Source organism: Morone saxatilis, unplaced genomic scaffold (assembly GCF_004916995.1).
Source record: "Morone saxatilis isolate NCDOM2014 unplaced genomic scaffold, NCSU_SB_2.0 Contig9, whole genome shotgun sequence".
In the NCBI taxonomy this organism is placed as follows: domain Eukaryota; kingdom Metazoa; phylum Chordata; class Actinopteri; family Moronidae; genus Morone; species Morone saxatilis.
In genome coordinates this window covers 3679817-3693219 of record NW_023340268.1, presented here as the reverse complement: position 1 = coordinate 3693219, position 13403 = coordinate 3679817, and the positions used below count along the sequence as shown (strand labels likewise).

Genomic DNA, 13403 nt, shown 5'->3' with positions numbered 1-13403 from the left:
TTTTTAAGGTCGATAATAATAATAATATTTGGGAGTTTACATTTTTAAAACGATTTAACAGTCTTTGTTTAAATGATTATCTCCATTCTTATTAAACTTACCCAGCTATCAGTAGGGTCTGCCACCTTTTTTGGCCTTTTATTGCCTGTAATGGACAGTGACAGCTGGAGATAGATAGGAAAGGTGGGTAGAGAGTGGGGATGACACGCAGCAAAGGGCCACAGGTCGGATTTGAACCCTGGGCCGCTGCAGGACTCGGTCCATGGTTGCCAGCTCTACCAAGTGAGCTAACCGGGCACCCTAAAATACATTTTAATGCAATCTTGAATTGGATTTAAGATTCAATTAATAACAGAAAATAAAGACATGGTGCTGGCAGAAACAAATAGTTTCCAACTGAACGTAGCAAATGACTAATTTGAATGACGAGGGCAACAGGAAATGTTTATACGGTCAATGCTGTGTTAACCCTGTCGGGTATTATTGTAACATTGAAGATACATGAGTCACAATGTCACCCAGTGGAAGTTCGCAATCAACATTCTTCATTGTTTCCACCCACAGTTGTGGTAAATCTACACATAACACTAGTTGATCTGCCTTACTTTCCTACTCTGACTCAACCAAATATCACGGTGTAAGGGTTAAAACAAAAATCAACAAAATACTAGTAGGTGAAGAACAAAACTGACATTCAATATTTGTCTCACTCTCAACAATTCCCATGAAAAGACTAGAATTAACAATAAACTGGTCACTAACAAGTATTGTCTGTCTTAGCCAAACGCCTGATATATCGTATTACTCCATTGTTGGGTGGCATTTTAGTCACTTGCAATGGGCAATATAATTTAATTTAAATTAATCCGACATGCACCATCCTACTCCTGTAATTACCCACAAGAACACCAAATGTGTATTAACCCACCGCTGAAAATAGTCCCCAACAAATGCACAATTAACTTCTGTTTGCTAAAACCTACAGCGCCCAGCTCTTACAGTAAATTACCAAACTTTTTTTTAAAAGATAAAACCGAATATTGTTGGCAAGGTTTTTAAAAATGTACTTCAGGAGGAACAACTGGGTGTGAGGATGAGTGCTGCAGACTGGGGAAGTCGGAGGGAGAGACAGACTAACACATTGTTGGTTTTGGGCTTTTCATGAGATCTGTGAGAAAAATACAGAATAACACCAGCCTCATCCTTTAAGGTGCTAAAGAAATCTGCTTGAGATACTTCAAACTTTTAATGGACCTGCTGACACCCTGAAGAAGCGAGGCATGAATATTCCAGGGAAGCACTAAGTGGTGAGTTGTGAAAAATATCAGAGAAAGAAACACTGCTCAGATATCCATCTGCCTCTGCTGGTTTTGTGAACCGCTGATAGTGATGACTAGCAAGAGGCAGCAGTGATAAAGAAATGCACCTGACGGGGTGAACAGCTATCTTTTAAGGTGGGGACATTATGCTACTCAACTCTAGATATCCACCTTTCCTATGACTGCACATTACTAGCACTGTGGGCACAAAAGAATTAATACAGTTCCCGAGCTGTGCAACAAGATGGAACCTCAGCTACATCTGAGCTCTAATCTCTTCTTCTCCACTGAAGGCTGCAGATGTACTCAAAGAGAACAGTAATGAAACTTGTGATGCTAATGCAGCTGCACTTGAGCCGGGCTATATATAGGCGAGATCTCAGCCGTGGGGGCCTCCACTGCCTTCTGCCTGTGTTTGTTTCTGAGCCCACTGTGGCTCTAGGTGTTTTTAAAAATGTATGGCGGAGGAAACGTTACGCTACAGAGGCAGGTGGCTGTTAGCAGCAGTGCGAGGGTTGTGAGAGGGAGAGAGAAATAAAAGCGTGCTCTGGTAATCAGCTCAGGCCTCAACGCTTTACTGCGCTAATTCTACCGGTGGAAACAGTGTATCCATGACAACACGCCAGCAATACAATTACTCCTTTTTCTGCTGAGAGTGATGAAACACATTCACATCACGCTGGACCTGCCCTTGATGCCCTGTCTGAGGTTGTTGATTGTCTGGAACACCGAGAAGAGGGAGTGTCTATGTGCGTGTGTGTGTGTGTGAGAGTGTGTGTGTGTGTGTGTATGAGTGTGTGGGGTGGAGGAGGAGGTGTGAATGTCCTTGTTGCTCTCTGCACTCCCGCTCTCAGTCTTGCATGTCTAGACATGTCAATATCCTTTTAAAGTTTCTGTAAAACACCCCTTATCTCTCTCTCTCACACACACACACACACACACATGTGTAAATATAAAAAGAGTGACACCCCCTGCACACGCGCACTCTCACACACAAGTACACTCGATAACTCTGGCACTACACACACTGACTCACAAATTACACACAATGAGCAGCAGGTCTGGGATTCTGCCTGAGTGACTGATTTTTCTTTTCTGATCTTCACGCCTCAGAAGAAACAGGTTTCACTCTCAAGTCATCTTTAACACTTGAACCAAGTCAATAAATGATCATTTAATCAGAAAGGGGTTATGAAATACTCAAAATAGAAATTTAGAATTCACAAATTCTCATAATATAACACTGCTACTTCTGACACTAGTAATGGTTTTAAAACAACTGTTCTGTAGCTGAAACCATGCAGTTTCCTGAATGTGTATGACTTGTATGTACTGCATTTTGTTAGTGTGAAACTGAGCAACCTATAGATTGCCAATATTTGAGGAGAGTCTATATATCTGTGCATTTAATACTTTCAGTTTTCAGATTTAGAAAGGGTTGTGTTTAAATTACACAAATGAGAAATCATGCATTTCAAATGGAAAGCATCTTCCTTATTCATATATTCAAAGTAACATTTCTGAGTTTTGGCTGTAATATCGCAAGGTTGGCATGGAAACAAGCATACAGTATATGATTAACCCAAACACCTCTATTTCTCAGCGGCCAATTTTCTTATATCCAACAGTGTGCACACATAGCTGACAAAACAGACTTTTCCCCCGAATATAAAGCGGGTACACCAAATTGCTGATCAGGGTAACATCACCCCCTTTCATTCTCCCTAAAACAACAGTGTGCTCCTTCTGACATTTACAGTACACCTTGTACTTTAGAGAGTTAGGTGATGGTATGATTTAAGGAAAAAATGATAAGCAACCAACAATATGTATGACACTTTCTAGAACACCAAACCCTACATACAGGACCTGAAATTCACTAAAGCTTGGGTCAAAAATGAATTTTCTAAAATGTCACCAACTACATCTATAATTTATTTACATCTGGCTTTTCTTTTTTATATTCAGGATAATATGCACTAATGTAATTCCTTCTCCTTCTATCCACTGTGGCTGATTTTATGGGCGCCACAGAGAAAGTATGCAGACCAAAGCAGCAGAGCCATTCTCATATTCTTACTTTGTCTATCATGGTATATTATAATTTGTATAGCATTATTTGACACATACATGCCTACTAAATGTAATTAATAGCTCAATAAAAACGCTCCTTATAAAGGTCAAAATCCCCAAAAAGCCAAGTCATGGGGGCCAAAAAAACCCCTCCTTTGAATATTGTTGCTTTCTTACAGTGCAGGCAAACAATAGTGTACGTGAGTCATAACCATAGCACTCTGAGGACACTCCTGTAACCCTAGAGAGATAATGAAAGTGAGAAGTACTAGGCTAGAGTACGTAAGCTTTGGCCTGTACATCCCTTCCTGCTTTACAGTATAGCAATGACCCTCAGCAGACTTTGTATTTGATGCGCCACAGTGCCCTGATGATCTCTCATTCCCTCTCCCCGTCCTTCCTTACCAGTCCCTGGGCGTCCCATGATGATTTGCTTGCGTGGAGCAGGGTGAGGCGACTCAGCTGGCAGTATGAGCGGCAGCAGGGCAGTTGGCGTCGGGTGACAGGCTACTGGCTGTGGCAGCGCCCCTCCAGAGGCATCCTGGTGTCCCTCAGGTTTTCTCTCCCTCTCCCTGCCTCCAGAACCAGAGGAGGACAGGACTGAGCCCGATGAAGTGGGCATTGACCCAGGGGTGGAGGGGCTGGACAGGGTTTGGCCCACTGTGGCTGGAGTCAGGGACTGGGAGGAGATGTCAAAAATATATTTTTATTTATTATTTGCAGCACTCATAGCAATTCAAAAACTTTCAAGGTGGAGTTTCTCACTCAATATAAAAGCATTCAGTATCAGCGTAGATGGCCACTTTTGCAAGAACAGCCTATACCAACAAAAAATTAGAATTATAAGCAATACTAAATATGTCAATATACAATACTAATGGATGTTAATAGCACAAGGCTCATGAAAGTCACCCACTTCATGTGTAACTTTAGTATTTTCCTTATGTGTCAAAGTGACTAATGGGGTCAACAAGTTTTGAATTTGGTTCAGGATTGAGTGAGAGAGCTGCAGACGGAAGCAAAATGGGCTACAACAGAATCCATATGGGCACCTTAAAACCTTAAAAGTACCTCCATTGTTTTTGCCACTGACTGGCTCAGATTGTTATTACAAGAGTCTGACAACACAACCGCTTTTAATAGATGTATTATGACAGTGTACAATTGCCCGTAAGGATTACGCAAATTTAAAACTTTTGAAAAAATACCCATTAATACATCTGTACTAAGACTGGGTGATATGACCATATACCTCAATCTAATAAAGATCGATTTGCTGTACCATTACTATATCAACGTAGCTATGATGCAATATTGCTAGTGAAATGTAAAATTGCATTGTGATGAGGTATTATGGCCCATCTCTATACTGTACAACATCATATAGCACAAAAACAATACCAGAGACTTTCTTACCGAGCTGGAGGTGACCAGGACAAGTGTGGATGTGGGGTTGCGCAGGAGAACCGCACCGTTGGTGGTGGCCCCGTTGATGGGGACGGGGACCTGCAGGCCTGGGGGACCTGTGTGTTGGGGCTGGCTGTGCTCTCTGGACCTGCTTCTCTCTCTCCTCCCTAATGGGCCATCAGAGAACTTGGCCAGGGGGACATCTGGGTTGCGGACAATGACTGGGGAATCGCGGAGGGGCACAATACGGCGTGGGGAGGGTTCCTGGGGCAGCGGGGACGGGGGAGTGGGAGAGACCAGCATGGGTGGAGGCGTGGAGGCTGCAGAGGATGGCGGCCTGCTGGTGGCACTACGGGGCCGGGGGAAGGAAAGTGAGGAGGGGGTTGTGGCCTGACTCTGGGGGGAGAGGACTCTAAAGGCAGCAGGGTTGTGGCCCAGGATTGAGTCTCCTACCACCCCTCCCCCCATGCCCACCAGCTGCTGTTGCTCAGGTTTGGTCTGGTAGTCCTGGACTGTGGGCAGTGGAGGAGGTGGGTGGGTGTCGAGCTTCCTCTTGCTGGGGCTCATGGGGACTGTGAAAGTTAGGTTGGTCTGAAAAGTGGGCACAATCCCCGACAGGTGGCGTTCTCGTTCAGCACCTGGTGTGCCCATCTTAGTGCCGCTAAGCTGGCGATGGCGGCGTGGAGTAAGTGAGGCGGGAGCAGTGATGGGGCTAAAGTTGGCAGGGCGAAACCCGAAGAGCGGAGAGGGTGAGGGTGATGGGGTAGGGGAGAAGGGTGACTGGTTGGAGATAGGGGAATATGAGGGCGTGCCTGAGCGGGAGCCCCCCAAGGAGACCAGCATGGTTGCTGCCTCACACTCATCAAAATCGAAACGAGAGAGGTCCTGGGGGAGCAGAGAGGGGAGGACCAAACGGGGGCGGGAGTCTCCCCCACGACTGCTGGCTTCACTGCTTTCCCGTGACGTCTCATCCCAGTCAAAGTCTGAGCTGGCTCTCCCACCGCTCAGTCGGAGGTCAGATGGCGTCAGGGTCCCTGTGCTGCTGGCTCCACCCCGTTCCCGGCTGCCTCCACTGGCTTCCATCTCCTTGGTCCTCATTGAGAGGTGCCTGGAGCAGTATCCTCGGCGCTGTGACTCTTTAGAGCAGCCCTCTCGGGAGCACAGCCTCCTCCACTGCTTCCCATTGAACTTCTTACGGATGCCTGTGGGCGTGCACACCACATCCCCCTTCTTGTACTTTTGCTGGGCAGCTGTCAGTGGGGTGCGGGAACGTGAGGAGGAGGAGGAAGTTGAACCTGATCCAGATCCACCGCCACCACCTGCTCCTCCACTGGAAGAACCTCCTCCTGAGGCCTTCTCTACTCTGGAGGAGGATGCGGTGGAAGAGGAGATGGGAGGGAGTGGAGGGAGCTGGGGGGTGGTAATGACAGCACCAGCTCCAGCGGCTGGGTCAAGGCCTAACAGGACAGGTGAAGGAGGGGGGTGGGGATTCAAGGCCAGGTGTGCAGGGGGGATCCCGATGCCCCGAACCACCGACAGGTGGGGATTGAGGTAGCCAGACGGGGGCTTAGAGACAATGTGGCGATGCTGGGGACCTACCATTGGTTTAGCCCCAGGTATGATTGCCCCCATTGGGACCATGTTAAAGTGGGAAACCTCCATGTCTTCTTCGGGGGTGAGTGGCATGTATGGGTGGAGTTGCTGCTGTTGATGCTGCTGCTGCTTTGCAGTGTTCTCCCTTTCTCGCTCTCTTTCCCTCTCTCTATCCTGTTTTCTCTGGAGGTCCCTCTCCCTCTCCAAGTCTTTCTCGATTTCCCATTCTCGGCCAGGAGCGAGGCTGAGGACTGATACTGGGGTTACTGGGGAGGTAATGTTGTGGCCCGATGTGGAGGAAACAGGGACCATGCCTGGGTAGGGCATTCCTCTCCCCAACACCGACCCCACGCCAGGTGTCATCCCCCGGCTCAAACGACACACCTCCTGCTCCACGTCTATCTCCTCCCTGTCTTCCCGCTCCCTGTCTTTGTCTCTGACCACCTCTTCTCCATCTCGTCCTCCTCCTGATGGCAGATCCAGGTCCCAAGGTGGTACCAGAAGCCGGAGTGTTTGTCGGGAGACCCACACTGCTTGGGTAGCACCAGCTGCCACTCTGCCATCCTCTTCCTCGTCCACAGAGTGAGATCTTTCCTCAGACAGCAGGACACGGTAGCGGTTGGCCACTGCGGGGTGTGTGTCCACCTGGGTCACTACACCTTCTCGGTACCACTGCCACTGGCCCTCGCTACCCTCCTCATTGCCAAATGGTACACAGACACGGGTGCCAATAGGTATTGGATGGACACCAGGAGGTGGGGCATCTAGGATAATGTCCACCACTCCTGGGGGGCTGTCATGTCGATATGGATAACGCCACAGCGTCTTCTCCCCATTCAGTTGCACCTCCAGGCTGCCAAATTCGCCACTGACCTTACGGACCACCCCAGCCCGGAACACCAAGTCTGAACACCCTTCATCCCTCCTTTCGCCTCCTCCCTCCTCCTCACTTCTTCTCCTGAGCTGGCGGGCTAGGACACGCTGATTCTTCAGCCCTTTTGCCAGGGCGTCAGACAGTGCATCAGGGAGACTGGATGGTGCATGTGTAGACATCTGTGTGAGGTTGTGTGTGTCGCTAACTACCTCCAGGTCAGCTGAGTGCTCGCTGGCGGTGTCTGTTGAAGAGCAGCGGGGCAGGGGGCTTGGCGACACTCGCTCTGCGTCTCTCATCCCTTCAACTCTTCCAGGCCTTTCCCTCTCCCCTCCCAGTGACAGGGTAGGGGGTCCTGGGGAGCCATCCTGATGCCCTTCCCTGCCAGTGCTCCTGCTGTGGAAGTCGTCCATCAGGCTCCTACTCTGACTCTCGCCATCAGGGTGCGAGACACCGATGTCACTTCCTGAATCCGTTGACCCGTGGTTGATGACCCCACTACTGAGAGGAAGAGGAGGGGGCGTGCTGGAGGAAGGGTTGCTGTGGTTACCACTTGTAGACGAGCAGTGTTCAGAGGTGTACTTCTTCTTGGGAACGCGGGCCTTGAAGGTGGCCGTTTTTCGGCTGGAGGCGGGGTTTGGGCTGTTGTTTGCGCTTGGTGTACTACTGTTACTACAACTGCTACCACCACTGTCACTGTGGCTGCTGCCGCTCACAGCTGACCTCCCTGATCTATCATCTGAGGATGTCAACAATTTCCCAGAATCCATCACGAGTGATACTGTCGTCTCTGACAACCCATCACCCTCTGAAGTGTCCTGTGCTCGGATTGGGTCTGCCTGGGAGGACTCTGAGTGTGAGTTAGACGAAAAGGAAGAGGATGGTGTACGGTTTTGTGGGGATCTGCTTCTGTCCCTGTTCTCATCTGAGTCTCTCTTCTCCCCTCCTTCAGGGGCATCCCCTGCTCCACGACGCTTCCCCCCTTTGGCCCGGGTGGAGGGAGGAGAGCGCCGGCCCTGCTTTTTTATCGGCTTCATCTTTTCATCTAGCTTGCCTTTTCTCCAAACAAATCTTTTTATTTATTTATCCCAGAGATTCTCTTTGGCGTTCCTCTCTTGCTCCGCCTCACTTTTTCTTCTTCCCCCTCCTTTCTATTCTCTCTATTTTCCTCTTCTGCCGGGGCCTCTCTCTCTCATCCTGTCTTGTCTTCGTTGCGCGACTTCAGCACTTGCCCACCTTATTCCAGAGACTCTGAAAGAAAGGGAACAGGGAGTGTGGGTTACTCATGTGGCAAACACATTCAGACATGCACAAAGCCTATTCACTACGCGAGATAGCTACTAACTGCATGGCTTTGAGAGGAAAACTGACTGATTGAATCAAAATCAAACATCCATGAAAACACTGGAGTGAAATCAAAGTAATTCAAAATAAAAGCACAACAAAGTGGGACTTCTGATCACAGCCATAATAGAAAATAAGAGTAATGAACAGTTAAAGATTAATTTTAAGAAATATATTCCCTGTTAAATGATGCACCATCGTACTAGAGTAGTAATAAATATGACTCATCTACAAATTCATTACACATTAATTCATTACATAACAGGTTCTACTCACATTACACAAGGCCTGCATCCATACCAGGTACATATTGAAAACAGGAGGCGATATTGTAGGGTAAACACAATTTTGACTTACAACAGAGTATGGAAATAGTGAGAAGCGCTTTGCAATTTGCCCAGACAAGCCTTTCTGCATGCACTCCTCTCACACACACTCTCACACACGCACTACTTCTTGGCCGGGGCAGTAGAGGCGGGGGAATTCCTTCTTCGCTTGCATACTGAAACCCTCCCTTTCTCTCTCTCGCTCCCTCTCTCTTTGTGGCGACCTTTATCTATGTATTTCAAAGCAGAGTCAATCCGCCCCTACAAACTCCATTTCCTGTGGAAGACCATTACCTAACTTCCCGTTACTTTATTCCTCTCTCTCTCTCTCTCTCTTTTTGCTACTATTACACTTTCATTCTTATCCCTTGCCTGCATTCTCTGTTCTCTCTCTATTATCGATTTCTACCTCTCATCTCTCTCTTTCTTTACTCTCCTTCCACTTAAGTCCCTATCCTCATTTTGTGCTGCAGTCATCCAGAAGAGCAGAGTTGTTCCGAATAATTGTTATTCCACACCAGAGTCATTCAGTAACGCTCCTAACCATGCCAGAGTCATTCAGAATATCTCCTATTCCACACCGGACTCATTCACAGTTCGGCCTCCGTTTAGAAAGTAAAACAGATTGATTTTGCTGACTTGTTGAACAGGGGAGTGTTGTCATTTAACTGGTTTGTTTGCTGTGTGGCTGATACGCGCGGGACTTGCCTCGGGTCCTAGCTGTTGTGTACTCTGCCTCATTTCTTCCAATACAAGAGTCAAGTCTGTTAACAACAAGTATATAAGAAGCAGAATCAAAACACCCCCTATATGCTCTGTCATCTTTTTGAAATTCCCCACTCCAACTGTGATATTCACTGTCAAGATGTTCTGGATTGATGTCTATCATCCACCACTAGGCATATCTACTTGTCAGTGACTGTTTGTTAACTTACATGTCTGTCTGTCCCTGTTTCTACATCCATCCTCCCACTAGTCTCTTTCTTTCTGTCTGCCTGTCTCCTTTCCCTTTTGCTGCCTTCCTGTTTGTCTGTGAAGGCTCGCATTCATTCAGGTCCTTTTAATATCTGCCACATCATATCGGCTAGAGAGAAATCCATTTTCAGAGATGAGTGCCGCCTGTCTCAAGGCCACACACACAGCAAACATCTATGTGATGATAGTTGATAGTGCACACAGAGAGCTCACAGCCATCACTGTGCTCTATGTAAATCCCTATTTAGGACAGACAGCCGTACAGCAGCCACCATAAAATAATTTGGCAGTCGGCCTTACTTGGTCACGATAGAGGTATGCTACGTGTGTTTACTCAGTAGTGTACTGTGTACAACAGCTGGTGTCAGAGTCATGGCCCTAATGATAACAGCTTAAAGAAAAACTGACGCAACTCACACTCCCCACCGTGAAATACGGAGCAAGGAAGCCCATATGGGAGCTATAGTAGGACTGTGTCTCAGGAATACACAAGTTCAATAATATATTATTTGAAGAACAATGTTGACATGAATACATAGCAGACATGGCTGTAGGCGGCAGTGAGCTGATGCAAGTCATGGGAACCACGTATAGTCAAACTATTCCCCTGCATTTAACCCATCTTAAGTATTAGGAGCAGTGGGCAGCCACTGTACAGCGCCTGGGAACCAAATCCAGATCTGAGCCACTGCCTCTGGTCATGGGCACTGACTGGAGAATTAACATGATGGTGGGGGAAACCGGACCACCCGGAGAAAACCCACCCAGACACAGGGAGAACATGCAAACTCCACACAGAGAGGCCCGAGCCGGGCATTTGCTGTGCTACCCTCTTGCTGTGAGGAGACGGCGCTAACCACGGAGCCACCGTGCTGCCCGAGGTGACTTAAACATGAACTGTTGCTTTTCTGGAAGCCAAATTTCACTTTAGCTAAGCGATTGTGCAGGTTAAGGTCAGAGGTTAAGGACTTTTACAAACACAACCGGGCTAAAACTAACTAATAACAGCTTAAACAAAATGTGACTGATTATTAAATAAAGCATAAAGTGTGTTCATTTGATTATACATATATAATATAAACATACAGGCCTAATGCATATACCTTTAAAACTGCATCTGCCCTCCACAAATGCTTGCCAACCTTGCCATACATTCATTATAAGCCACTACACAGTGGTGAGCGTGGCCAGATCCTTCCCTTCAGGTGCTGTTTTAAATCATTTGGCACAGTATATTTCTGACCCCAACACCAAACTGCATAATGTTTTAAAGTATAGTCATTAGCAGAGCAGCTCTTTAAAAAAAAAAAGAGTGTATAACAGGATTACTACAGTGCTTTATAAACGACAGCCCAGGGTGCATACATATATTGACATTATTATAATCCAGAGTAGATAACAGCTGTTAACTTTATCTAGAACCAGGCCCGAAGCACAAAATGCAAACTACAGGAGATGATGTCGTCACCTCTGGTTTAGCTGGATAGTACCGTGTATGTGTCAAGCCCTCGTAGTACAGCGATTACTACCAGTTTTACTCCACAACACAGCAGGCCGTGGCGTGCAGCGACCAGGCCTCAACTACACACACAAGGCCGCTTGGAAATCCTCTCCTCACTGTCACCGGTAAAAACGACTGATTCAACGGGCACACTGACCCTTAATACCCTGTAATACGGCCCGTATTCCCCGTGCTGCATGACAGTGTGAAATGTCCCGAGCAGATGAACGCGTTAACTTTGTCGATCCACTCCACAGTTACACACAAACGACACAAACAGCGGACTAAAAAAGTCGGGTTGTTTTGGCCCATCCGAAAGTGACAGTCGTCGGAAAATACGGCGAAAGCTGCTCGGGTAACTTTGTATTGACCCTCGTCGTCGTTTGCACTATTGCAGCCGTGATACATAAAGGGGACAAAGTGTCAATATGTGGACACAAACTAGTCCAAGGAGAAGGCCCTCAAGCCCCCCTACAAAAACACACACACACACACACACACATTAATTCAAACAGCCACGTTGATTCATGAAAAAGAGGAAGAAAATATGTCAATGTAAGAGTGAGGAGGAGGAATGACAAGCGAGGAGTTTCTCGAGGTTTTTTTGGACACAACGCACGAATAAAATAACAGTTGTTGTAGGAAGTCCAACGGCAGTTATGGCGTTGAATTTATTTCTAGTGGAAAAGTTTCGAGCTCACTATGTCTAACCGCACCGCTCCCTTTTTTTCCCCCCACACAAGACACCCAATCCGCCCTCTACTCCTCTCCGTCGGCCACCCAGATATCGAGAAATATGCTCATCAGCTCCACTGCTAATACTGTTTATGGCCACAGTAAACATGAACAACGTTAGCAGCTCGGCACAAAAAAAAGCACAACAAGCCCCACTGCAGTGCTGCAGGAGAGAAAGATTTGTGGGCAGCTTATACTCACCAGAGCTAATATAGTACCCCAGTGTGATTCTCTGTTGAGTCCGCCGGGTAAAATAGGGCAGGGTGGCCGGTCGTCCGCAGCTGCCAATTAGCGGCCGTTCATGTTTCTCCGGCAAAGCAACTTAAAAGGAGGAAAAACTACTGCCCTGTACATTCTACACTACAGACGCAAAATGGTGAATGAAGCCCCAAAGCCTTGACAACCAGGCCGTGCGGCCAATAGCGGAGCACGAACGGGTACAGTAGCCAATAGGATGCCGCGGAAGGGGAGCGGGGGCGGAGCCACACGTCAAAGTAAATTTGATGGACGGCGCGCCGCAGCCAATCACAGTGTGGGAAAACACAGAACAGCTGTTGGGAGAGCGAAGCCTCGGCGGCCAATGGGAGGCCTCTGTGGGCATGTCTGGGTGTTAGACAGACAGGCAGGACAGCAATGAGATCTTTCTCTCTTTCTCTGTCTTTTCTTCTTTTTTCATCCCCTCTTCATTTGTCTACAAACCATGAAAACGTGTGTAGACACAGGGGGAGAGTCTGTCTGTCCTCTTGAAACAGGTTGGACGTCTTTCAGTAGACAAAAAAAAAAAACCCTGACATGACATTATCAAATTTAATACAGATATATAATATATAATAATATGTCACGTCCCCGAAGCTGTCTCACATATTATAACTTCAAGACACACTTATAGAGCAGCTTTAAAGAGCACAGGTAACTTCCTGCGTGCTGCTCTGTGTCTGTATGTATTCCCTGTGTCTCCACTATGATCCATGTGAGCCACAGGTTAAGTGTAGTTTCAGGGGGAACCACAAAGAACACCAACTCCCAAATTTTTAGGCTTTCTCTCTCTCCATCCCTCTCATAAACTCTCTCTCTCTCCCAGCTAATCAGAAGTGCTCTAAACAGCACAGCACCCCTTAGTCCCGCCCCTCCAGCCAATCAGGACCGCCGCTGGAGGCTGTACGTCACCAGAGCTGCGCGCGATTGGCTGAGAGGCCCGGGGTCTGCAGGCCAATGACCGAGTGCTGTGGTGAGGTCATTATGCTTGTTGCCATCAGCTT

General features: G+C 47.5%; 1 protein-coding gene across 3 annotated transcripts in view; it reads right to left on the bottom strand.

Annotated features, from left to right (window-relative positions):
• cica (capicua transcriptional repressor a) overlaps positions 1-12528 on the bottom strand; it is a 30549-nt gene extending 18021 nt beyond the window's left edge. For 2 of the 3 annotated variants that reach the window (XM_035681645.1, XM_035681647.1), the window contains exons 1-3: positions 12346-12528; positions 4809-8514; positions 3798-4071 (exon numbers count right to left, since the gene is read on the bottom strand). In XM_035681645.1, coding sequence (XP_035537538.1) covers positions 3798-4071; positions 4809-8300 — 3766 coding nt within the window. In that variant the 5' untranslated portion in view covers positions 8301-8514; positions 12346-12528. Of the gene's footprint in view, positions 1-3797; positions 4072-4808; positions 8515-8883; positions 9933-12345 lie in introns of those variants that run through there. The other variant, XM_035681646.1, reaches the window with a different exon arrangement.
• Positions 12529-13403: the final 875 nt, after the last annotated feature.